This window comes from Panthera tigris, chromosome C1 (assembly GCF_018350195.1).
Source record: "Panthera tigris isolate Pti1 chromosome C1, P.tigris_Pti1_mat1.1, whole genome shotgun sequence".
Taxonomy (NCBI): Eukaryota; Metazoa; Chordata; class Mammalia; order Carnivora; family Felidae; genus Panthera; species Panthera tigris.
In genome coordinates, this window is record NC_056667.1 from 30659827 (window position 1) to 30686458 (window position 26632).

At 47.0% G+C, this 26632-nt stretch overlaps 2 protein-coding genes and 1 long non-coding RNA gene across 10 annotated transcripts in view; 1 reads left to right on the plus strand and 2 right to left on the minus strand.

Moving 5' to 3' along the window:
- Positions 1–2108, minus strand: part of TRIT1 (tRNA isopentenyltransferase 1) — a 43198-nt gene extending 41090 nt beyond the window's left edge. Inside the window, exons 1-2 of one of the 8 annotated variants that reach the window (XM_042996718.1) lie at positions 1136–1344; positions 335–398 (exon numbers count right to left, since the gene is read on the minus strand). In XM_042996718.1, the coding sequence (XP_042852652.1) occupies positions 335–398; positions 1136–1170 (99 nt within the window). In that variant the 5' untranslated portion in view covers positions 1171–1344. Of the gene's footprint in view, positions 1–334; positions 792–814; positions 923–1135; positions 1345–1727 lie in introns of those variants that run through there. The other 7 variants (XM_042996721.1, XR_006221289.1, XM_042996724.1 and 4 more) reach the window with 7 other exon arrangements.
- Positions 2109–8462: 6354 nt separating this feature from the next.
- LOC122241257 lies at positions 8463–25399 on the plus strand. The gene is made up of 3 exons (XR_006221291.1): positions 8463–8749; positions 14565–14632; positions 25311–25399. It is a non-coding gene; the product is annotated as an uncharacterized LOC122241257 (long non-coding RNA).
- On the minus strand, positions 13892–19160 carry MYCL (MYCL proto-oncogene, bHLH transcription factor). Its single transcript, XM_042996728.1, has 3 exons — positions 18982–19160; positions 18140–18644; positions 13892–15127 (listed from the first exon to the last, which is right to left on the minus strand). Exons 1-3 carry the CDS (start codon positions 19060–19062, stop codon positions 14529–14531), a joined length of 1185 nt encoding a protein of 394 aa, XP_042852662.1. The 5' UTR covers positions 19063–19160; the 3' UTR covers positions 13892–14528.
- Positions 25400–26632: the final 1233 nt, after the last annotated feature.

Consider the following 26632-nt stretch of genomic DNA (forward strand, 5'->3'; position numbering starts at 1 on the left):
CTTTAGCATAAAATCTAACATTTGCAGTCTCTCTCCTCCCTGCCCCATCCACCTTGCAGAGCATCATTAGTATCACAGTTCAAACAATACTTCTGCTTTATTTCATGTTTAGCTGGACTAAAACTCCTTGAGGAGAGGCATTATGGTTTTTCTCTCCAAAAGGGCCTTGCGGAAAATAGCACCTGTCATGTTTTTAGCACTCCGTGCCGTACGTTGTATTAAGTGCTTTACACACTCTATCATGTTAATCATCACAATTATGTTGCGCTGATACTCTTCTTCCTATTTTACAGAAGAAACAAAGGCGCAAAGAGTTCAGGCTGAAATCACGTACCTTAGAAAAGACAGGGCTGGGATTTGAGGTGAAGTCTGTCTCTTGAAGTTGACACATCGTAGAGCTTGCAAACAAACATTTGTTGAATTATACTAATCATTTCATGTGTGTTGATGGGTCATGTCCCTCCAAATGAAACCATGCCCCGAGGTTTACCGGGTGCAGTGGGAAGGACTGCCCTTCCTTGCTGAGTACCCATCAGGTAGGGGCTAGACTCAGTGCCAGGCATTTCACACTCAAGCGCCTCATTTACTCCAAAACCTCATTAACTGTAAATTATCCTCAATAAATAGCGTTTGTAATTCCTCCATCACAGATTTACCCCAAATGTCACCCACTCTCAACCCGAGGCCAAATGCACCCAGGTGCTGTGTGTAGTACACACTCCTTCTGGGCTTTTCCTCTAACTCAGGGAAGAGGACAAAGCCTCCCCACTCCCATCAGCCAGAGTAGGTTAAAAAACCTCTAACCTCAACTTACACAAATATTTGCCAAGTGCATGGCCCCCGCCTTCTTCAGGACCCTGCTCTTCATTCTAAAACTCATGATCTCGGGGCGCCTGGGTGGCTCAGTCGGTTGGGCGTCCGACTTCAGCTCAGGTCACGATCTCGCGCTCCGTGAGTTCGAGCCCCGCTTCGGGCTCTGGGCTGATGGCTCAGAGCCTGGAGCCTGCTTCAGATTCTGTGTCTCCCTCTCTCTCTGCCTCCCCCGTTCATGCTCTGTCTCTCTGTCTCAAAAATAAATAAACGTTAAAAAATAATTTAAAAAAATAATAATAAAAAATAAAACTCATGATCTCACCTACTAAGCACCACAGCCCTGAGGGCAGGTGGCATTTTTTCCACTTTACAGATACGTTAAGCTCACGTGGCCGACGCAGATCCGGAACTAGAATCCAGGTCTCGATGAATATCCATCCTGTTCCATACCCTCACGAGGCACTCATAGATGGTAACCAACTTATACCGGTGTCGCTGAATACTCTAAGTAGCAAAGGCTCTGCGATAATTTTCATTCAAAAGATATTTATTGGACGCCTGTCAACCTTGTAGGTTCAAATGCTATCTCCTCCCCTTAGTCGCTGTGTGACACAGAGAAAGCCGTTCCATCTCCCTAGGTGAATTTTCTCACGCGCAAATGGAGAGAACAGAATCTACCAACAGCAAGGTCGTGAGAAGTAAATGAGATGAGGAAAGCCAATCAATCGCCCGGCACTACGTCTGGCACATGGTGGGTGGGCACCTAGTAATTATGGGTTCCCTTCACCTGCCCACTCGGTCCCACAAGCCTCAGGGTTCGCCCACTACACCCATGCGACAGGGTATCCACTCCGCCAGAGGCCCGCACGCGGCCTCTGGGTTTCACAGGCCCGTGGACAGCCGCACTGTCATACCTGCATGGAGTCAGCGCTGACGATTTCGCCACCGAGCCGCTGGCCTAGCTGCAACGCCAGGGTGGATTTGCCGGTGCCGGTCGCCCCAAGAATCACTACAAGAGGCAGTGTCCGTTGCAGACCCCGTAGCCCGGAACCCACAGAAACGGCTCGTGCAGCCGCTACCGCCGCCATCTTGAAGATATCTGCGCTTGTGCAGGAGCAGCTGTCCCCATGGCAACCGTCAGTGCGCCTGCGCAGACCTAGGACTCCGTTAGGAGGAGTGGAGAGGTGGGAGCGGCGCGACCAAGACTTCGGAGCTTGAGAGGCTCTCGACCTGACTGCCCTCAACTAGCTGGTGCCAGCGCCTCAACTCTCTCCTCTCCCGTTTTTGTTGTTTTAACAACTGGTAATCAATTTATTAAAAAGATTTTTTTAACCCTCTCCTCTCTTAAATGGGGGATGGCAATCCTATCTCAAATCTATCCCTGTTATTTCTTCCTTTCACGGCAGCTAGTTCTTTTCTTCATACCACTAATTACAGTATAAAATTATATACTGACTCCTATGTATTGTCTGACTTCCACCCCAGGCTGTTAGTTCCATAAAGGCAAGGAACAGATTCTGCCTAGGTCTAGGTCACTGCTAATATCTCCAGTGCCTAGCACAGTGCCTGATGCAGAACAGGCATTGTTAAGTGGAGAAGAGAACGGTTTGCCTACCTAGTGCTGGAGCCACTGAACTAGAAGTGTGGTGTTCTCCAGAATCAGATCTGCCTAATTCTTAGGCAAGGGCAGCTGCTCTAATGTTTTTATCCCACAAAACGAACCCAGACACAGAAGGAAGGACAAAATCTTCCATCTCTTTAGCAAAAGGATGCAAACGATGGATTGAGAACAGAGAAAAGCAAGTAAACAACCCACAAAATATGAACAGGAAGAATAAGGAAGGCAGAAAGGATAAAGTAGGAACCCTCAGATGAAAGTGAAGACCAGGGGCACCTGGGTATTCAGTGTCTGACTTCAGCTCAGGTCAGGATCTCACAGTTTATTGGATCGGGCCCCATGTTGGGGCAGTCTGTGCTGACAGCTGGGAGCTGAGCCTGGAGCCTGCTTCAGGTTCTCTGTCTCCCTCACTCTCTGCCCCTCTCCTGCTTTCTCTCTCTCTCTTTCTCAAAAATGAATAAACATTAAAAAAAAAAAAAAAAAAAAAAAGGCAGAGACCAGAAGACCAAAATTCAAGAACCACAACCTTTAAGAAAGGGCTTCGAAATGATAGAGCTGGGTTCAAATCCCAACTCTGCTACTTACCAGCTGCTGCATGGCCTCACTTTACCTCTTAGCCTCAGTTTTCTTTTGTTTAATGTTTATTTATTTTTTTAAGTTTATTTATTTATTTTTGAGAGACAGAGAGAGAGCGCAGGGGAGGGGCAGAAAGAGAGGGAGTCAGAATCCCAAGCAGGTTCCACACCGTCAGCACAGAGCCTGATGTGGGGCTCGAACTCACAGAACTGTGAGATCAGACACTTAACCAACTGAGCCACCCATGTACCCCTTAATGTTTGTTTATTTATTTTTAGAGAGAGAACACGCATCAGCAGGGGAGGGCTGGCGGGGCGGGGGGAAGACAGAGAGAGAGAATCCCAAAGCAGGTTTTGCACTGTCAGCACAGAGCCTGACACAAGGCTCAGACTTGTGAATCATGAGATCATGACCCGGGCCAAAATCCAAGAGTCAGATGCTTAACCAACTGAGCCACCCAGACGCCCCTTAGCCTCAGTCTTCTTATCATTAACTACCTCTCAGGATTGTCATAAGGATAAAATGAAGTTATATCCAAAATGTGTCTGCCACAATACTCTAACACATAACAACCACCATTTGCTGAACACTTGGTGTTACTTTAATGGTAACACCCCATCTGCCTCACTAAAGAGGTAAGAGCAGAAGCCTAAGGGCAGAGAAATTTTCAGTACTGTGTAAAAATACCTAAATATGTATTTTCCTAACCCCTTGTTAGCCAATTTAAGGGTTAACTTTTTTTTTTTCCTGAGATTACTTGGCTCCACCTAGCTCTCAGGTCATATCACCAGGATCCCTTGGGCCAGAGGAATTACCCTTGGAAATTTAGATTATATGATAGGCCTGCCTGGAATAACTGCCAATACATTTCTCAATCACTTGGATCACTGCTGGCATAATGGGCACTCTTGCAGGCCCAGCCTGAACCCTGTAGCCACATATATTGTTTGGAGAACATCAGAATCCAGGGTCCCCTATACCTCCTTTTCTCAGTCCAGTCTGCTTTGATCAAAAGCCTGTTCTCTCCAATTTGTGGTACCTGCCTGGGGCTGGTTTTAAAATCGAGATGTGTGGCCATATATTGGCAGACACTCTCACATGATGGTTGTTAACTGTAGAGCCTTTGCCTGGAGACTTTCAGAGGGTACGGTTACCATGACAACCCCTAGAAAGCCGGCAGGCAGGAGAAACGATGCAAATAAAGCAAAAGAGAGGCTAATTTCATGATGACAATCTGACCATGACAGAGTGCTCACTCACAGATGGGAAAGCACTGTCCAAGTCATGACCAGGTGACTGTTATGAGAGAGAGAAAAAAGAGAGGAGTGGAATTTACCACTGAGAGACCCAAAGAGGGAGAGGCTGGTTACCAAGGCAACTGGGGAGAAAAGAATGAAAAAATGAGGCTTCACCACAGCAGCAGAAAATTGCTTCTAGCCAAGCAACACGGGACTGTTGCTATAGAAACAAAGAGAACAGGGATCCTATAGACCATGGGGAGAATTATCACTGAAGTGGTGAGCAGGAAAGACTCCTAAATCAGAATGGAGCCCATGATTCAAAACAAATCAGGAGAAGTGAAAAAAAACCATACCATTTCTATTTATTTTTATTCTACCAGTCTTACCAAAAGAGAATAGGAACATATTCTGTAAGTATCTTCAGGCTATTCCATTTGTACCTCTATTTGTCTCCCTAATGATCTTCTGAACTCTAAATTATATTAAGAATAGTTCCTTCAAGATAGCTGTAACTTGAAATCCTAATTGGAGAGTTTAAGTTCAAGGGAAAATTAGGAAATTGAAGTCTATGACCAAGAGTTAATAAGAATTTCTAAAAACAAACAACAACAAAAACAACAACAAAAATAATAGAAAATCCTCTAATGGGAAGCTTTGCACAAAAGGTACAAAAGAGAGTCAAGAAAGCTATTTGTAGTCATGCCCAGGTATTAGCCCTGACCCCCTCTTTGCCTTCTGTGATGCCAGATGGGAAGTGGTTCAATCTATTCTGAAAGATAACCCAAGAGGTAAGAGGGTCTTTCATTTAAGGTCTCTGCGTATATCTAGAGGTGGAGGAGGCAGAAGCCCATTTCCAACATACTCCGCTGCTTACAGATTATTGGGGGTAAAGAATTTCTGCTGGAAAAGGCAAAATTTCTGGGATAGGTTCGGTCCAGAAAAGCACAACTAAAATGTAAGACTAGGGATGCTCAAATTACTTGGAAGATAATAATTCTTTGCTTCCCCTCCTGAAAGTCCACAACCAGTCACCTAATTATTATCCTTCGTGTGTGCGTGTTGTACGGTGTCTGTAGGACCGATGTCTAGTCAGGCTGGGCAACCTATGCACCTGCCTCACCTTCTTCAGGAAATTGAGAGCATGGGGTGGGATAGGCATGGGAACATGGCAAAAAAGGAGAAAGGGAGTAATGCAGAGAGGTAGAGGGGATATTGGAGTGATGACCCAATAGTGTTCATTATATTATTTCCTGCCCTTTGTATATTTTAAATAATTTATTTGAAAAAAAATTTTTAGAGGGGCTCCTGGGTGGCTCAGTCAGTTAAGCGTCTGACTCTTGACTTCGGCTCAGGGTATGATCTCCCGGTTCATGAGTTCAAGCCCTGCATCAAGTTCCATGCTGACAATGTGAAGCCTGCTTGGGATTCTGTCTCTTCCTCTCTCTCTCTGCCTCTACCCTGCTCGCTATCTATCTCTCTCTCAAAATAAATGAAAATGAACTTTAAAAAATACCTTCTTAAAAACATTTTTCTTTTTTTTTCTTTTTTTTAAAATTTATTTATTTTTGAGACAGAGAGAGACAGAGCATGAATGGGGGAAGGTCATAGAGAGAGGGAGACACAGAATCTGAAACAGGCTGCAGGCTCCGAGCTGTCAGCACAGAGCCCGACGCGGGGCTCGATGCGGGGCTCGAACTCACAGACCGTGAGATCATGACCTGAGCCAAAGTCCGACGCTTAACCGACCAAGCCACCCAGGCGCCCCTTAAAAACATTTTTCTTAAAAAATGTAATGTTTATTTATTTTTGAGAGAGACAAAGAGACAGAGAGACAGAGACAGAGTACAAGTGGGGGAGGGGCAGAGAGAGATTGAGACACAGAATCCAAAGCAAGCTCCAGGCTCTGAACTGTCAGCACAGAGCCCCTCTTGGGGCTTGAACTCACAAACCACGAGATCATGACCTGAGCCAAAGTTAGCGCTTAACTGACTGAGCCACTCAGGCGCCCCTTAAAAACATTTTTTTTAGAAAAAAGAAGAAGCATAGGGAGATGGTTAAAGGTGAAGCCATTCAAAGTGACGCATCCAGAAAGTTCAAATGTTCAACATGGAAAGCTAGGGATGTTGTGATAGGACAGAAGGAGGAACATGCCATGGGAGGACTGAAGCATCTGTTTCCAAGGTAGGAGAAGAAAGTCGAGTTGAAGACAAACACTAGCTTTTTATTCAACCCAAGGAGCCCTAGCAGCCTGACCCCCATACTAATTAGGTATCCCAAATAAAAAATATTTCCTGTAGGATTATTTCACAATAAATTTGGTGCCTGTTTTAGGTTCCTAGGACTGCCATAACAAATTACCACAAACCATGTGGCTTAAACCAACAGAAATTTATTCTCTAGCAGTTCTGGACCCCAAAAGCCCAAAATCAAGGGGTTAGTAGGGCCATGCTCCCAAGCTTCCCTCTAGGAAAGAATCCCTCTTTGCCTCTTGTAGGTTCTAGCGGTTGCTGGCATTCCTTGGTTTGTGGCAGTGTGACTGCAATCTTGCCTCTGTCTTCCTATGGCCATCTTCTCTGTGTGTGTCTCTTCCAAAAATTTCCCTCCCTAGGACCCCAGTCATTGGATTAGAGCCCACCTTAATCCAGTATGACATCATCTTAACTTGATGACATCTGCAAATACCCTATTTCAGGTCACATTCATAGGTTCTGGATAGACATGTATTTGGTGAGGGACAAAACACAACCCAGTACAGTACCTGAGTAATCACAATATTTTCCATTGGTTGCTCTTTCCATTAGCAATTGGCGGATTCAAATTTGGGAGGCCAGAATTGCTCACAACAATTAAGGTTCCCCTCACAAGAGAGTAGAGCTCACCATGTCATATAGTTTATGTTCCAGCTAAGGTTGAGTTATTGGGCTTTCTCCAGAGCATACCAGAATGTTCTCAAAGGGGGCTCACTTCCAGTCTTCTCAGCTCTCTAAGAGGGTCTGCACACCCACAGCAGATCCCTGAAGGCTGCAAAATCAGAGTGGGGGAAGTGCAAAAAGGAAGAAGATACAGAGCCATAAGAGCTCCTTGCCAATCCTAATCTCATGGCTCTTTCAAGGCCTATGTCTCTGGCCCCCTCTCTTTCTCAAGGCTTGGCATGTTGGGCCCTCATCATCTTTATATTCTGATGAGTCTCAAACCTGTACCATCATTTCAAACCCCTTCCTAAAGCTTTAGTATCACATCCTCAACTTCCTGTTGGGTGCTCTATTTTGTATGACCCCATCACCTCAAATCTCAAACCACAATCAGTTTCTTTCCCTGACTTCCCTATTTCAAAGAATCACAGAGAATGTTTGCTATTGAAAGGAACCTCTTAGAAATCCAGTGCAACCCCTCTTGTTTTGTAAGAATGAGACCACCCAACCAGCACATCAGACCAGATTGTTCCCCATTCCCCAGATTCCATACAGCCTTCCCACAATCCCCTCTTCCCCAACACTAGTCCCTCGGCCTAGAACACCTTCCTCTTCTTCACTTAGCCAAATGCTTCTGGGACTTCTGGTTCCAGTTATAGTCACCGTATCTCCAACAAGAACTTTCTTGATGACTCCCAAGTGCTCTCTTCCCCTTCTGAGACTTGTAGCCCTTGACTGAGCCACACGCTGCCTTCTTTTGTGACGGTGTTTGCACGCTCATAAACTTCCACAAGGAACCATAGCTTCATATATCATTGCTCTCACTATTATATACACTTCAGAGAATAAGGAAACTTCTAGGACTCGGGGATATTAAGTGATTTGCCCAACATCACACAGGTACTAGGGATCCAAATCCCTGTTTTTATTTTTTTTATTTTTTTATTTATTTTTTAATTTTTTTAACGTTTATTTATTTTTCAGACAGAGAGAGACAGAGCATGAACGGGGGAGGGTCAGAGAGAGAGGGAGACACAGAATCTGAAACAGGCTCCAGGCTCTGAGCTGTCAGCACAGAGCCTGATGTGGGGCTCGAACTCACGAACTGCCAAATCATGACCTGAGCCGAAGTCAGACGCTCAGCCAACTGAGCCACCCAGGCGCCCCCCAAATCCCTGTTTTTAAACCGTTATATTATGCCGTCTATACCACCTCCAGTAATTTTTTTTTTTAATCTCCATAGGATCTGGCTCCAACTCTTTATTCCAATATTCTTCTAACTGTGACCTCAGGATTCCGCCTTCCTGCTTGTTTGTCAGCAGTGTAGATTCCCAGCTCTGACCTACTGCATCAGGTGGGGTGGGTAGATTCTTAACACATACTCAAGTTTGAGAGTCACTGCCTGAACAAAATAGGCATTTGAGGGTTTAACTGGCTAAATGGAGTCCATTGACTCCTGCTCAGTTTGAAGACACCACAGTCAGTGCCCAGGAGGACAAATGGAGGGCCCATATGTGCAACAGCATCGCAGGCTCACAGCTCCTGCCTGCTGTGGGTCATGGGATGCTACGGACCAGACAGAAGCTCAGGTCTGTGCCTGCCTTTTCTCCTCTGCCTAGCTCAGTCTCCCCAAACCCTCGCTACTCTTTCCCTGATGACCTATTGCCTCTTGAGGCATCAATATGTGCACTCCAGATTACTTTAAGTACTCCTTGTGGGAAGGCTCTTTATTTTACCACTCTCTTCTGTCACTTTCTAAATATGACTAATCTGTATTCTAGGTGTGCCTTGCTAAATGGTTTGAATAACGCTAATCATTTACTGAGCACTTACTATTGCTCACCACAACTCAGTGAAGTGGGTGCTATTATTTATACCTGTTTTACAGAGGAGGAAACTGGGGCTGGGAGAAGGTAGTAATTTGCCCAAGGTGGTAGCAAAGGTGCAGCTGGAAAATGCAGGGCCAGACTTGGAACTAAGATCTGTTGGGTGAGGGAGACCACTCAACCATACTGTTTCCCACAAGTTGAAAGGCAATCCAACACTTCCTAGGCACCTCCTAGGCCCCTGGCACAGAGTGTAATTATTTAATAACTCACCTGATTAGAGACTTTAAGACCATATTTACATTTCCTGGTCCGAAGAATGGGTAATGTTAAGACAGTTGATCTCTTTGGCAACAGTTCCAAATAAAGACATTAACAAGGGCTGCCCACTGGGCTTAAAGTAGAAATGCTCACACCCCAACGGAACTTTAGCTGACACATTTAGACACCTCTCGTTCACCCCTGCCCAGTCACCCACTCATCAGTCATCTGCCAACGGGTTATCTTCTCCTTAGAAAAGAACCTCTTTCTCAGTCCCTCTTATCACCTTCTAGATCAACAAAGCCATCCCCATCCTCCCCTTCTCCTTCTAAAGTGAATATTCTGGAATATCCTAACCCTGGGAGTCCTTTAGACAAATTCAGCACATCTAAGATAATTCAACCTGTCTCATTCCCCCCCAATATTCCCTGCCAACAGAGGCAAGAATTAGCACACGCTTTAGCTTTTTATTGTCTAACACAGAAGATGGCCTGTCTTTTCTATACTAAGTGTGGCTTCTCAGCTGCCCCTTATTGTCTATGTGCAGAGTCCCTGAGGTATACTATTCCCAGTCAAACCTAATTTGTAGAAATTGTCCTCCAAAATCCAGGAATAAACTCCCAGCTATTTTCAGACAAAGATAGAGGTAGGAGTCTGTAGAAATGAGCTAGGAAGGAGCTTAAAATACTTCACATTCCAGAAACACCCTCCCTTCCCCCCAGGAGATGGCTTTATTCCCTCTCCTTTCTCAGCAGAGTTACACTCAAAAGAGCCGAAGTTTGGAGTCAGGCAGCTGGCACTAGCTGTGTGGGCTTAGACAAAGGATTTCAATGTCTCGAGTCTTCAGTTTGTTCATCTGTGAAATGGAACTGACGCCACCCTGTTCTCCAGGTTATTGCGAGAATTAAGATATGTAAAACAACTAACACTGGGGGTCCCTGCTGTTTTACAGAGGGCTCATGATTTCTTTCGAGGCCTAGGAAAGGGAGAGGAATCCTACAAATTAGTCTTTTGACAAATGGCATCAAAAAAGAAGGATGAATATACTGGGAGCAGAGTGACAAGAACTGAAAGAGGGAACTGAAGTTTTAAGAAAACAGTCCCAAGAACGCAAGTCTATGTTTATCAAACAGCTACTTACAAACTAGGTTCCCTGGCTTAGAGACAGTGGGGGGTTGAGTGGAAAGTTTACCTGACAAGAGACTGGGTTTGGGACTCTGGTTTTGTTACGTGACCTTGAGCAAGAAACTGCCCTAGGCTCCAGTACTGTGTGGCAGAGGTTGCATACTTGTGATGAGGGTCACTTTGTAAACGTGAGGAATTTATAGGAAGTTTTTGACTCTACTCAGGCTCCGTAAGAGAGAGGGAGAGCAACCAGGTCTCAGCTGTAAAGGATTAGCCGAGGCAACGTGGCCTTCTTCCACCATGATGTGCTCGGCCTTTCTGAACAGCAACTGTTTGCTTTCACAGTCCCAGAAGGGGCCTCGTTGGGGCAAGATTAACCCACCCAGCCCACAAATGTGGCAGAGTGACTGGTCATGGAACATTTGCTCCACTCCATCCCAATAAATGGCAGGCGCAATGGCCCCACGGAGAGACAATTCCAACAAGCAGTTAAGTGATGAAATTCCATGTTTCCCTCCTCCACACACCCCATGCTAACAAAACCAGCTGTCATTATTATGTAGTGGTTGAGACCTCTGGCTGTGGAGATAGGCAAAAGCAAGTTTAGATCCCAACTCACTGACTTACTAGCCAAGCGAGTTTAGATCCCAACTCACTGACTTACTAGCCAAGTAACTGAGTAACTTTGGGCAGGTTTGTTTTACTTTTACAGAGGTTTGTTGTTGTTTTTTTTTTTAATGTTTATTTATTTTTGACAGAGAGAGACAGAACATGAGAGGGGGGGCAGGGGCAGAGAGAGAGAGAGACACAGAATCCAAAGCAGCCTCCAGGCTCTGGATGCGGGGCTCGAACTCACAGACTGCGAAATCATGACCTCAGCTGAAGCTGGATGCTCAACCAATGGAGCCCCCCAGGCGCTCCAAGTTTTCTTTTGCTTTTAGAACCTCAGGTTCCAGGGTGCCTGCGGGGCTTGGTCGGTTGAATGTCCGACTTTGGCTCAGGTCATGGTCTCATGGTTCATGAGTTTGAGCCCCGCATCAGGCTCGCTGCTGTCAGTACAGAGCCTGCTTTGGGTCCTCTGTCCCCACCCCTCCCTCATTTATGCTCTCGTTCTCAAAAGTGAATAAATATTTATTACGGAAAAAAACAAAAGAACCTCAGGTTCGTCTTCTGTAACCCTGTCACACAGTTGGTCGTGGTGTAACATGAAGGAGGGGGCAGAGTGCTTTGACATAGGCAGTGTTCTATCAGGAACAGCTGTTATTCAATTCTCCCCTCCTGCGTGTAGGGCAAGTTTAGGAAGACTACGGGAGGGAAGAGGAGCCTTCATTTGCTTTCATTAATTGAGGGAGAAAGAAAAAAAAATCGTATTACATCACAAAATCTTAGCGAATGTTTAAGATATCCTGCATGGTCATCATACCACCAAGGTAAGAACCTGGTACCATCCAAAAGAATATAAGGCTTCACACTTTAAGAAAGGGGTTTAGGGGCGCCTGGGTGGCTCAGTCGGTTAAGCGGCCAACTTCGGCTCAGGTCGTGATCTCGCGGTCCGTGAGTTCTAGCCCCGCGTCGGGCTCTGTGCTGACAGCTCAGAGCCTGGAGCCTGTTTCAGATTCTGTGTCTCCCTCTCTCTCTGCCCCTCCCCCGTTCGCGCTCTGTCTCTCTCTGCCTTTCAAAAATGAATAAATGTTAAAAAACATTAAAAAAAAAAAAAAGAAAGAAAGGGGTTTAAAATCTACTACTTCATGAATACCTGTCACCCCCCTGGGCAGGAGCATTTATCCCCATTTTACAGATAAGGAAACTAGGGCTCAGAAAGGTAAAGCTAAAAGGCACAGAGCAAGTGGTGGAGCTGGGATTTCAAACCTTCTGAAGCTCAAATTCCACCCTCTTTGCAATTCACAAGAGAATGCCACGTTCACGGACTACACCACGGACCGAACCTACATTGTTTAGACATGTCTGAAATGGCATTTCAGGAACCCGAAGTGGAATGACCTGGTTAGCAACATGGTTAGAGAAATGCAACCCTCTGGATCGCTGGTGGTTACCCCGAAACTGTTTTCCTTGGCTCAGGGGGACTTGGTTGGCATAAGGTGCCCCCACTCTGACATGTTTGAGAAATCTTTTATTAGCAGAGGTCTCAGAAGGCAACATTTTAAAATCAGGCAATTGATAACCACAACTAAATACAAAATTTCAGGTAAACTTGCCTTTCAAAATAAACCAGACTCTTGCAACAGGAGAATTGCCCAAGAGATTTTTGTGTTTTTTTTCTTGTACAAAACAATTAACACCACTTTGCAAAAGGCATACAAAAATACAGTATTAAAAAAAAACAAAACAATAAAACAAACCACTGCTCCCAGCCTAATACCCAACAGCAGCTTATACACAAGCTATTCAGGTGATACATCAGTAACCTACGTCCCACCTGTTCTCCAAAGACAGTTCCAGAAGACAGTTGGCTCCCGAAAACCATACTCCAGAAGGTAGAGAGATTTTTTCCAAATTTCCACTGGGGTTCTCTGAGGCCAGAAAACGACCTCAGAAACAGACCACTGTGCATAATAAGTTTGGAAGTAGCAGCTGGCTTTCCAGAGCCACAGACAGTGCTCTACCCGCCCCCCCCCGCCCCCCCCCCCCCAATTTCAAAACCACAGCCAGTAGGCACCTGCTGCCCTGGGCAGAGTTCTGGAGGGGTTGATCTTTCTTCCAGGCTAGGCTTTGGGGCTCCTGAGTTGCCCACATGACACCTGTTGGGTTAGAGGTCTTTCCAAACTGGAGGCTGCACCTGGAGTCCACTTGGAGGTGGGCTGTTCACCTGGGGCAAAATCCGTCATGGTCAGCGAAGCAGAGCTCCTGGAAGCTCCTTTAGAACCCAGCAGGAAACTAGTCCACCTTCTGGAGCACTGGATGAGTCCCAGCAGCTCTCCCAGCAAGAACTGCAGTAAGGCCCGGACTCTGGGAAACAGATCTGACTCATATCAGGCTGGCAAGGGGCCCAAGGTGGGTGCAGGGCCAGCAAGCTCTTTGGGAGTTGCACTAGGACAGTTTGCAGGGTTCTAGTATCTAGTAGAACTTCAGACTTACCAGTCAGAGACTGAGAGGAGAGGGAAGTAGGAAAGAGGAAGTGGTATAGTTCTCCCTCTGGATGTGCCTGACATCTGCCTTGAGAAAAGATTCCAAGATGGAAAACACCTGGGCAGATCACAAGTTCACAGCCAGGACTCCAAGCCTTCCTCAGGCCGCAGGCTAGGACCCATTTCCCAGTGTCTTAGGGAAATATTTCTGACCTGTGGGAAAGGGGTGCAGGAGAGCCCATTGCATAACAAAGGCAGAAGAAAACAAAAAAGTCCCTTGTGAGGACAGAATGGTTTCTCCCTCAGAGGAAAGGGCCCAGAGGGCTTTGAGACAAAGAAACTAGAGGCCAAGCTCTTTAAATGTTCTCAAGGTCGCAGCATTTAGAGTGGGAGGAGGGGTGTCAGCTAACATCACAATATATATATGTATATATGTGTATATACATATATATATACACATATATATATGTATATACACATATATATTAAAGGTTTCCAACTCCTCGGCTACTGTAAAGTGTCTGACAGTGAGGTAATGGTCCATGTTGATCAAGTCTGTGAGCTTGTCTTCACCCAAGACAGCTCGTGTGTCTCCTGGAAAAAAGAGCCTCAGGGAGAGCGTCCGGGCCCAGCTGTCCTAGCATCACCCCAGAGACACCAGTGGGAGCATCCTTTCCCAGCCTAAAGCTCATCCGGAGTGTGAGATTTCATGCAGGCTGGAACCCACCCCCCTCAACGTCCACCACCTGTTGCATAGCATCTGTCAGGCTTTTCTTCCGAGCTAGTGAGCTAGGCACCCCAGGCTCCTCAGTCAGCTGCCTGCCTGAGAAGCCAAAGGCGCCAGAGAGCACCCAGTGCTCCCCTGAGTCAGGGAAGAGGGAGAGCTGGGTTCCCAGGTTTCCAAGAATGCAAGCCCTTAAGAGTGTGTGCACCGGCTGTTCTGCATTCTGGAATCTACTGTTCAGACTGTCCCACCGTAACCAAAATGTGCAAATTACTAAGGGGGAGAGGGCAGGTTAAAAAATAAACTCAGGTCTTTGTAAGACAGAGCAGTCAGGCTTTTTGGTCACTTAGTAGCCACTGAGGTACGCAATTCTCTTCTGCAGTTGCTGCTGCCGACATCGGAGCTGCCTTTTCTCCGTGGCCATCCTCTTCTCGGCCCCCACCAGGGCTTGTAAGTATTCCAAGGCCTTACTCAGGATCACCACTTTGGGGGCCTTGGAGCAGCTGGCCAGGGTGGGTACCTGGTCTCTCAGGGCCAAGAACCTAGAACGGAGGTCATTCCGTCGTTTGCGCTCCAGGAAGTTGTGATTCTTCCTCTTGGTCACGTCCTCGGTGTCAGAACTGACAGGTTTGGGGTGGCAGGACTGGGGAGCCTCGCTTTCTACAGGTGGGGGACTCACAATCTCTTCATCTACCTCCTCTTCCTTTTCTTCTGGGGCATCTTTCTCCAGAGCCTCTTCTTGGGGACCTCTCTCGGGAGCCCCTCCTTGGGAACAGCTTTCTGGAGGAAAACGGGCGGCATAGTTGTGCTGCTGCTGATGGATGGAGATGTGGAAGTGTTTCATGCAGGGGTCCAACGGGTCTGCCCGCACCGTGATGGTGACTGGCTTCCGTACGCCCAGGGACTGTCTCTTCTCCACTGTCACAACATCGATTTCTTCACCCTCTGTCCAAGAAGAGAGATCCAGAGAAGAAACACATCCCATGAGAAACACACACACACACACACACACACACACACACACACACACACACACACACACCCTATGCTGAGGCTCGGGGAAAAGAGGGGACGTTTCCCCCATTTAGATATAAACAAATTGAAATGAGGAGAAAGACAACTGATTCATTTGTAATGGAGTAAGGGCAGCATGAGGAAAGGAGGGGAAATAAGCAAGAAGGAAAATATTCTCCAATTTCCTTTTGCACAGCAAGGCTTAGATAAGAACAAAAGGCAGACCCAAGCCAACAGCCCCCAGTCTGCACAGGCACTCCCCTCCCCCACCGAGGGGATGGAGAGAAAGAGCTATCGGCCTGGGACAAAGTTTAGCTATAAAGATCTTCCCCAGTCGGGCTCTTTCAAGCCCCATCAGAATTGTAAATGAGGGGTCTGTGGGCCGAGCTGCCCTTTGTTCCTGCCCAGCACAGTCTGCACTTGGGGAATTGTTACTTTTCACAAGTTATAAATCCTATTATTCCCCCACCTCTCTATTCTGCCATCCCTTTCAGCTGAAGATTTGGAGAAGGGAGGGCTACATATAACCCATCCCTCCTCACCCACAGAGGGGAGGGAAAGGGTTTCTCTCAGGAGCATTTTGCTCCTGGTTTCAATGGGTTTCTAGTCATCCATCATTTATAGGTCGCCTGCCCTACCCCCTTCCCTGGACCAGAAGAGGGTTGGATTTGTAATAGCAGGTCGGAAAAAGCTGCAGGAACTTCACAAAGGTACAAGCGACCATTTCCAAGCGACCTGTGCGGGGGGCAGGGAACTGAGCAGCAACAGAATGTCCCAGTACAAGGGCCAAAACACCAAGAGACCTGGAGATGCCTGGACATGCCCCCGTCATTCCCTGGCTCAAAGGTCTCTTAGGCTACCCAACCAGGAGAGTGCAATTAGGGGAAAGTCTTCCTGCCTCACGTTTTGCAGCCCCCACACAGAAGGCCACCTTCATGCATTTCAGCCTGACAACAGAAGAGCTCAGTTCTCTCGGCCTCTTTTGCATATCAGGATCCTTGAGCCCCTTTGTCAGGAAGGCTTCCATTGTGTGGACAATCGCATTATTTCTCCATTAATAAAACCTGACCATTCAGCCCTCCTGGCCACAAGGCCTGTGATTGGCTGGATAAGCTGTGTTTGGAATGCTGTTTTACCCAGCCCCTAACCCCTATTGGCTGAGCCTTGCCGTCAGTCACTCTCCCCACCGCCCCCCCCTCATTGTTTGCAATCTGTTGCATTTTGTTCTGGGCCATGTGGCCTGTGAGTGAACCAGTGGCTTGCAAACAGGTTCAGGTTAAAGGGCAAGTCAGAAAAGGATTCAGGAAGCTTTCCCACATCCCAAACTTTTAATATTTCAGTGTTAAACCTCATAGCTGGTAAGGTTCTTCTTAAGGAAGAAATAATGTAGGGCACCATTCTTTCCAGAGATGGTCTAACTCTACCCAGACAAGAAAATGCCCTCCGCTGGACAATCAAGTCCAAGCCTCTTATGTGCAGAGGGAGAAACTGAGATCCAGACCAGCCAAGTCCACACATCACCTCTGTAATGTTCTGAATCTCAAACTAAGATCTCCAAAGTCCCCAAACAATGCTCTTTCCACTCTACCACTCCATCAGCTTTTGTAGAGATATATCTTTATTGGTTTCTTGATCTCAAACTCCCATTCCAGCCATCAAACAAACACAAGCTCTTGGTGTTGAAAGCAAGCAGGTTAAAAATGACCTTAACACAGTGGACCAAAAAAAAAAAAAAAAAAAAAAAAAAAAAAGGAAAATTGACTTTTAATTTCTTGTTATCCCTATTCCCCCCCTCCCCCCGCAAGTATATGACAACTTCCATATCCACTCCCCACTTCCCTCTCAAAAGGTCATGTAAAAGTTATTCTTAAAAGCTATGGCAAATTTTCTAGATCCTGATTTACCTGATGCTAGTCAGTTGGCACCCTATAAAAGCACCCTCTCCAGTCTTTCTTCTGGGTAGAGGTCTAAAAGGCAAGGCTAAGAACAGGATGCTGAAGTCTGCACTTAGTGAGGTTCAAATTTGCATCCAAGAATGGGGGAGGAGGCTGGAGCTCCATATCTGTGACCCCAGCACCTAGTCAGAGCTTGGCACCACTCAGCGGCCAGGGAACATTTGTTGAATGCAAGGAAGTAGCTACAGAGAGCCCACAGGTGAAATTAGGAGGGAGCTAGAGGAACACCTTTCCAACTCAGGCCAAAGCAACAAAGCAAAGTGTAGCTCCTCTAGGATAAGCTACCATGAAGACCCTCGAAACATTAAGGAAGCAGTGCCTGGATGCAATGGAGGATTGGGCAAAAGATGGGGCTCACTTCTAGTGACTTCCTATTTCCAAGCCTCGGTTTTCCCATCTGTTAATGGGGAGCATTCATTGCTCTGCTACCTATCTGTGGGTGATTGTGTGGTGTACAAATGGTAAGGGGTGGGAGGTGCAATGGGAGGGCATTATTGCCCTTTTAAAGTAAAGCAGACAGGAGACTAGATTTTTTAAAGGGTGAAGGCTTTGGCTTTGCACAAAAGGCTCCTCAGCTTCCTCTCCCTAAGGGAGTGTGAGTTTCCCAGGGAAAGTGGCAGCAACAAAAAACTTCAAGCCTGGAGTAACCCTTAAGAGACCCTTCTAGCCTCCGGAGGAAAGAAATCCCCTACAGTCCAATCCTAGTATTGTCCTCCCTAAGCGCTAAGCCTCACCCTGTCTCCCTTGTCCCCTGGGGCTCCAATCATCATCGAAAGGACGCTGGCTCCCACGCCACTTCTTCAAACTGTTTACTAACACACCCACGTGCCAGACAGACACTGCTGAGGGCTACACCGGCGGCTTCAGCCACAGAAAGGGGGAGGTGGCCGCGGGGCTTGCGAAGACCCAATGCCTGACCTCAGACAGCGACAGAGTATTGGCCACCCTTGGGGTGCCCCCCTCTTAGGTGGCCCGGGGCGGTCCTTACCCGAGTCGCTTGGGCTCTCGGACCCCGAGCAGGCCTGGGTCTTGGGCTCGCCCAGCGGACAGGGGGCAGCGGGAGCCGGGTTGCCGGCCTCGAGGCTGGGAGCGCAGTCTGGGGCGGCGGGCGCCTTGGGCGGGTTCCCCCGGGGTGCGCCGGCGGCGAGCCGGTCGCTCACCGCTCTCTCTAGCCGTTCCCGGGCGGAGAAGCCGCTCCACATGCAGTCACGGCGGATGATGGAGGCGTAGTTCCTGCCCCAAGCTTTCGAATGGCCCCGGGATTCCGCCTCGTCCCCGGCGCCCCCTCCGGGCCACGGCTCCGGGGGACCGATTCCAGGGGCTGAGTCCCCGGCGCCGGGACCCGAGCCCCAAGGCGGCGACGTGGGGGGCGACGGCACCAGCTCGAATTTCTTCCAGATGTCCTCACTGGGCGCCGTGGAGCGGTAGAAATCTTCCCCGCAGTCATAGTCGTAGAAATAGTGCTGGTACGAGTCGAAGTCCATGTCCGCTCCCTGCGGGAGGGAAGGGGACCGGCTGACTGGGGTGCGGGCCGAGGGAGGCGTCCCCGGGTCCGCCAGCACAGCCGGTTGCCAGGCTCTCGTCCCTCCCCAACCTCCCGGCTGGCAGCCCGCGCCCTTCCCTCGCGTCCCGGGAAGCCCAGCCCCGGGTCGACGTGCCCAAGGAAGAGGCTCACAGCGCGCGGACTGGGCTGCGGGGAGCGAGTTCAAAGCAAACTTTGCCAGCGCCGCCCGGAGCGCAGCTCCCAGGGCCCGGCCGGGCCGGGCGGGGGCGCGCTGTGCCCAGGAGGCAGCCTGCAGCCCGCCCCCCCTCGGCCGCCTGTAGCCTCACCTCGCTCCGGCCGCCCGCCACCTGGAGCGGACCGGCTCCCCGCCGGCTCGGGGCAGCCCGGCAGCCCGCACACAGGCACATGCGCGCCACCGAGCGCGCGGCCCGCACTCAAGAACGCGCCCCCCGCGCGCGCGCCCCCGCCCTCGCTCGCGCACGGCGGCCCGGACGCTCCCGGGATCCGCGCGGGAGCGCGAGATGCAGGCGCATTGTTTCCGGCTGCCTTATATCTCGTCGCGTTCCCTGAGCTCTGGGACCGGGGGCGGACCCTACGGGACAGGCCCCGCCCCCGCCCCGCCCCTGCCCCGCCGCCGACAGGTGGGGGCGGTGGAGTCTCCGCCCCACCGCTCTTGGCTGCTTTCTCCCGCTCCAGTCTATTCCCTGGACCCCCCCCCCCCCACCAAAAAAATGAATTGCATGCTGGGGAGTGCAGGGCAAGGAGCGAGCTGACACGGCTTGGCAGTCGACAAGTGGAGGCGTGACTCTCCAGCTAGGCCCGGGCCGTCCGCACCGCGCAAACTAAAGTCGCCCTCCTTGCCCACCCTGAGCTAGGCAGTGGAGCTACTCCCTGCCCCGCCCCTCGAGGCAGCTTCGCGGGTTTAGTTCAGGTGCGTCTGCCCCGCAGTCCGGGTGGAGGTTGGGGAGGGGACAGGCACACCTCCACCGCGCCACCTGGCGGCCCTCAGCCCTGAACTGGGGGCTGGTCCCGGGTATCCTCTTCATCACCCGTTGGCAGATTTCTTTACCGCGGTGTTCCAAGCCGGTACCTCAGACAAGCGAGGTAGGAAGATTCCGGACTTTGGAGCGTGAAACTTAACCTTTCTGAGCTTCAGTTCCATCTATAAAATAAAGGGATGGAACAGTTACTTTACAGGGTTGTTGTAAGGATTTCTTTAAGAAGATAGAGAGGGCTCCTGGGTGACTCAGTGGGTTAAGCGTCTGACTTGGGATCTCACTGTTCCTGAGTTCAAGCCCTGGGTTGGGCTCTGTGATGACAGCTCAGAACCTGGAGCCTTCTTCAGATTCTGTGTCTCCCTCTCTCTCTGCACTGTCTCTCTTTCTCTCAAAAAATAAATAAACATTAAAAAAAAAAAAAAGATTGATTAGGGAAGGGAACTAGGCCAAGAAAAGAGGCAAGTTAAACAGACTTAGCCCCTAGTGAGTGCACTGGTGGTAAAGAGAATTCCGCCCCCCCTCCCCTGGTCGAGGTCAGAGCTGTCTCCCTTTCCTCACACCACACCCAAAACAGCTCTGTAAGAGCTGCAGTACTAGAGGAAAGAAAATGAGAATTTGGAGTCTGGAAACCTCATTCAAGCCCTTGCTTTGCTATTTGCTAGCTGTGGGGCCAAGTCATTTGAAGTCTCTGTTTGCTTATCTGTAAAATGGGACCATTGCTTGCAGCTGCATCTCTGGCCAAGACGATGGACATATAAGCCTTTTGTGTCATCTTCTATGCAGACTACTTTTAGTGGAAGAAGAAAAGCCAAACTGTATGGTCATTCCATTTAGGCCAAATAATTTGGGATAGCAGCCAACACATCTAGAATGTTCTATGTGGCATTCAAGGTCTGGTCACTGTCTATAGTCAGCAACCAGATCGCCTGCTGTCTCTTTCCCTCCCACTCCTATGGTCTAAGAACACCAAACTATTGGCATCGAAGCAGAGGGAAGTGAGAAGTGCAAGCAGTTCACTGTGTTTGGAGCGTGCACAAAGTGTGAGTTGACATATGGGTTGGGAGAAAAGGCAGGGAAGATGACACCCTCAGTTTTGACTATATTGGATCTAAAATGCATGTGGGACACTGTTGATGGCAGCAACTAGTTTGTACTAGATTTGGTTTTGTTTTTGTTTTTTTAATTTTTTTAAATTTATTTTTGAGACGGAGAGAAACAGAGCATGAGCTGGGGAGGGGCAGAGAGAGAGGGAGACACAGAATCCAGAGCAGGCTCCAGGCTCTGAGCTGTCAGCACAGAGCCTGACGCAGGGCTTGAACTCACAGAGTGTGAGATCATGACCTGAGCTGCAGTCGGATGCTTAACCAACTGAGCCACCCAGGCACCCCAGTTTGTACTAGCTTTGTAACCTTAGTACCTAGAATAACTTCTGGCAGATGTTTGTGGACTTACTGAGTGACTCAGCCAACCATATTTTATTGAGACAGCCTGTGTGCCCTGCTTTGTGCTGAATGAAGGCACAGATCTGAAAGGCTCCAGTTTTGGTTGTAGTCCTAAGGCAGAAGGTTTGGAACCGTCTTTTGGTAACTTGCTCTCTGGTCCACAGATGTCTGAGATGGTTGCTATACCAGTCAGGATTCTTGGTTATAAATGACAGAAACCAACCCTAGATAAATTTCCGCATAAAATAACTTTATTGGAAGGATTTGGGATACAGAATCCACAGAAGGCTTGGAAAATGAGCCTTCTTTATCTAGATGGTTCATTGCAGTAGGTGATACCCACGAGATGACCCCACCTCAAGAACCAGGATAAAGGGGTGCCTGAGTGGCTTAGCGGGTTAAGCATCTGACTCTTGGTTTCGGCTCAGGTCCCAATCTCACAGTTCTGTACTGACAGTGTGGAACCTGCTTCGGATTCTCTCTCTCTCTCTCTCTCTCTGCCCCTTCCCAACTCATTCTCTCAAAATAAATAAATAAACTTTAAAAAGGTAAAAGTATAATTTATATATTAAAAAAAACAGAACTAGGATAAAGGAAATGAAGTTGTCCCTGTGAGTTGGGCTGCTCCTTCACTTTGCCCACTTTGTTTAATATATGTCTTCCTTACCAGGCTGTAAACTTAATCAGGCAGGGACAACTGTCACTCTTGTTGGCCACTGTAACTCTAGAGCTTAGAACAGAGCCTGGCACATCATGGGTGCTTTGTAAACGTGTTGCCTGTTTGAGTGGATATAAGTCTCTGATGCTACAGAGATGTGCCAACATATCTGATGGAGACAGAATAACTGTCAGGCCTAGTCTAGACTGAATAAAGGTATTAAAGTAGCTGAAGAACGAAGGTTCCAGTTAGGAGTCTGCATTGCCAATGAAGCACAGAGCAGTAAGAGTTGTCAAAGCAACCATCAGAGTGTCTATCCTAGCGCTGTCCGGACACAAAGATGCTGGTCCAGGAACAAGGGAGAAAGAGGCCTCATGGTTTGAAATCACCCAATTCACCCCCCACCTCACTAGTTCTTTGGATTACCAAGCAACCTGCTGAAAACCACTCTATTTCTTATGTAGATCCACCCTTAGGGAGATAATGCACTCATGGGCAAACAAGAAAAACGTCTGCTTCAAAGCCCCATTTCCCCTTATAAATTAATGAACTGGCATCTGATAGGAAATATCAGTCTCATGAGCCTGGTTAATGTGTATCTGTTCCACAGAGATGCTGCTGCTTTTAAGGCTAACAGCTTTGGTTTTCGAGGTGATATCAGCACGCAGGGTGGTGATAAATTCTCCAGCATAACAAATGCTACCCTAGGGACACTCAACTTTTCACTTCCTTTCTTTTTCTTTCTTTTTTTTTTTTTTCCTAATGTTTATTTATTTTGAGAGAGAGAGTGAGAGAGGCAGAGAATCCCAAGCAGGCTCCGCGCTGTCAGCACAGAGCCCAATGTGGGGCCCGATCCCAAAAACCCTGAGGTCATGACCTGAGCTGAAACCTAGAGTCAGACACTTAACTGATTGAGCCACCCAGGCACCCCTTCCTTTATTTTTCTTAAAACATTTTAAATCAAAATAATACATACACATGGTTTTTAAAAATCAACAAAGTGTATGACAAGATTTAAAAAAAAAAGCAGTCTTCTGCCCTGCCCTCACCACCCCTGATTCTCACTCCCCACAAGCAACTACTTTTTTAGATTTTTTTTTTTTTGGTCCCTAATATTTACTTCCATATTTTGACCAATATAATCTATTTTTCTTGATTTTTTAAAAAGTTCACTTACTTATTTTGAGAGAGAGAGAGAGAGTGAGTGAGCAGGGGAGGAGCAGAGAGAGGATCCCAAGCAGGCTCCGCACTGTCAACACAGAGCCCAACGCGGGGCTCAATCCCCAAAATGTGAAATCATGACCTGAGCCAAAACCAAGAGCCAGACACTTAACTGACTGAGCCATCCAGGCACCCCTATTTATCCTGATTTAAAATAGATTCTACAATAGAAGATGATGTAGCTCTTATATTTCCCTTCCCACATACTTGGTCTTCCCTTATTCTCCCAGTAAAATTATAGTTAGATGTTTTTTAATGTTTATTTATTTTTGAGAGAGAGAGACAGAGTGTGAGCAGGTGAGGGGCAGAGAGAGAGGGAGACACAGAATCTGAAGGAGGCTTCAGGCTCGGAGCTGTCAGCACAGAGCCTAACGTGAGGCTTGAACTCACAGACCACGAGGTCATGACCTGAGCCAAAATTGGAGGCTTAACTGACTGAGCCATCCAGGTGCCCCTAGATTTTAAAATATTAGTTACAATATTTTGACTATGTGACTATGGAACACTCTGACTATATTTCTTTTCTTGTACACTTTTTTCAGAGTTAAATTCTTTCATTTTTTATCTTTTGTTTAGATTTATATTTGTTTATTCATTATATATATCATATATATATTATATATTATACATATATAATTTAACCCTACACATTCCCACCTGGAGGTACAAAGATCACTTCATATGGTCAAACACATCAGGTAGTCAATCTATCAGTTCCATGTTTTTCTTGGAAACATACCTCCTGGAACCTTTTATCTTCCTATTCTAATCTGAATTTGTTGGTGTCTAGGCCTACTTCACAACTGTCATCAAGCAAGTTCCCTTCACCATCATCCTGGACATTCCCTTCGCTTCTCTCCTGTGTTGGCTCCCCTGTTTTCTGGAACTCATTGCTTTTTCTTTCTTAATTTACTTCCTCACATTGTTGGAGCCATCCTTCTGCAGCTGTCTGGGAAAGTGTCCTTGGGAAGTAAAATTTTGAGACCTTGCCTTTCTCAAATTGTGTTTATTATACCGTCATCTTTGGTTGATAGTATGGTTGGGTATAGAATACCAAATTAGAAATAATTTTCCTTCAAAAATTTAAAGGTATTGCTTTCCTGTTTCTTAGAAACCAATGTTGCTATTGAGGTGGATATCATTTGAAGTTTATTTATTTATTTATTTTTAATAATTTCTATACCTAACGTAGGACTTGAACTCATGACCCCAAGATCAAGAGTCTCATGCTTTTCTGACTGAGCCAGCTAGGTGCCCTGAGGCTGATGTTTGAACTACAAACAAAGCTTTGTAGATGACCTGTTTCTTTGGAAGCTTTTAGGGTGTGCTCTTTGTCTCTAACATTCTGAATTTTTTCATTGATATGCCTTGGTATGGGTCTATTGTATAATAAAGAGTTTGATTGGCCCTTGTCCCTGTCCCTGGAGCGGAAATAAATCCTTGGAAATTCCCAAGCAATAGGACTTTCTTTGTTATTCATAATGGGCCCTGATAGTTTATGCTAATGGATTACTCATGGTGGCCCTCTAGATAGTTGATATCAGCTCAGGTCATGACCCCGGGATCGTGGGATTAAAGCCCAAGTCAGGCTCTACACTGAGCATGGAGCCTGCTTAAGATTCTCTCTCTCCCACTGCGCCTCTCCTCTACCCATGATCTCAGTCTCTCTAAAATAAAAATAAAAATAAATAAATAAATTTTAGGGGCTCCTAGGTGGCTCAGCTGATTAAGTGTCCAACTCTCGGTTTTGGCTTAGGTCATGATCTTATGGTTCCTTAGATCAAACCTTGCATCAGGCTCTGTGCTCTCTGGAGCCTGCTTGGGATTCTCTCTCTCTCCCTCTCTCTCTCTCTCTGCTCCTCCTCAGTTCATGTTCTCTCTCTCTCTCTCTCTCTCTCTAAATAATTAAATAAACTTAAAAATTTTTTTTTAAAATTTTTAATTAGAAAAAAAAGAGGGGCACCTGGGTGGCTCAGTTGGTTGAACAACTGACTTCGGCTTCGGTCATGATCTCATGGTTTGTGAGTTCGAGCCCCACATAGCGTTCTTTACTGACAGCTCAGGGCCTGGAGCCTGTTTCAGAATCTGTGACTCCCTCTCTCTCTGCTCCTTCCCTGCTCACACTCTGTCTCTGTCTCTCAAAAAATAAATAAGTGTTAAAAAGAAAGAAAGAAAGAAAGAAAGAAAGAAAGAAAGAAAGAAAGAAAGAAAGAAAGGAAAGAAAGAAAGAAAGAAACTAGACACTGAAGTTCAGGTGAGCTTTCCTGGTGAGCAATGCTATGTGTATGTTATTACACATACGTGTATTGACAGGGTGATGCATTCTGACTCCACAGGAAGAAGACATTGGAAGTTTCCTGTTTGGGACCCTCCAAGACCTTGCCTATGTGTCTCTTGTTTTTGCTGATCCTGATTTGTATCCTTTTTGCCATAATAAATCTGTAACCATTAGTATAGCATTTTCTTGAGATCTGTGAGTTGTTCTAGTGAATTATCAAACCTGAAGGGGTGGTGAGAACTCCTGAATTTGTAGCAGTTGGTCACTAGTGTTGGTGGCCTGGGAAGCCCTGAGATTGCAGCTGGTGTCTGAAGTTAAGATAGTCTTATGGAGGACTGTGCCCTTAACCTGTGCAGTTTGAAGTAACTCTAAACAGTTAGTGTCAGAAATGCATCTTTTTGCATTCTTTGCCCTAAGTTTTAAAATCTGGAAACCCATTCACTCTGTAATTATATTTAAAAATATATATATATATATTTTACATTTATTTATTTTTGGTAGACAGAGAGACAGAGCACAAGTGGGGGAGGGGCAGAGAGAGAAGGAGACACAGAATCTGAAGCAGGCTCCAGGCTCTGAGCTGTCAGCACAGAGCCCGACAAAGGGCTCGAACCCACAAACTGGGAGATCATGACCTGAGCTGAAGTCAGACACCCAACTGACTGAGCTACCCAGGCACCCCTATAATTATATTTTTGAAAAATTTCCCCCCTCTGTTTTTTTCTTCTCTCTTTCTAAAACTCCTGTTAGCCTTATCTCTTCTCTCATTTCTGTCTCTGTGTGTTTCATTTGACTTTTTGGAAGATTTCCTCAGCTTCTTTTTATTTTTACTTTTTTAATTAAAAAAAATCTTTTTTAATGTTTATTTTGAGAGAGCAAGAGGCAGAGTGCAAGAGGGGGAGGGGCAGAGAGAGAGGGAGACACAGAATCCGAAGCAGGATCCAGGCTCTGAGCTGTCAGCACAGACCCTGATGCTGGGCTTGAACCCACAAACCATGAGATCTGAGCTGAAGTTGGACACTTAACCGACTGAGCCACCCAGGTGCCCCCCAAGTGCTTTTTTTTTTAATTGTTTTTTTAATGTTTATTTTTGAGAAAGAGAGACAGAGTATGAGTGGGGGAGGAGCAGAGAGAGAGAGAGGAAGACACAGAATCCAAAGCAGGCTCCAGGTTCTGAGCTGTCAGCACAGACCCTGATGCTGGGCTCGAACTCCCAAAGTGCGAGATCATAACCTGAGCCAAAGTCGGTTGCTTAACCAACTGAGCCACCCAAGTGCCCCAGATTTCCTCACCTTATAATTCTTCTATTGATTACAAAAATGTTTTTGACTATTGCATATTTTTTAATTTCTAAGAGCACTTTTTTTTTCTGTTGTTTCA

Bases quoted from the DNA above. Each gene is read 5' to 3' on its own strand.
- MYCL (XM_042996728.1), bottom strand. From the start codon at position 19,062: ATGTGCCTGTGTGCGGGCTGCCGGGCTGCCCCGAGCCGGCGGGGAGCC. The intron at 18,645-18,981 runs GTGAGGCTACAG...TCCCTCCCGCAG, and splicing joins TGGCGGGCGGCCGGAGCGAG to GGAGCGGACATGGACTTCGA. The intron at 15,128-18,139 runs GTAAGGACCGCC...CTTCTTGGACAG, and splicing joins CGAGAGCCCAAGCGACTCGG to AGGGTGAAGAAATCGATGTT.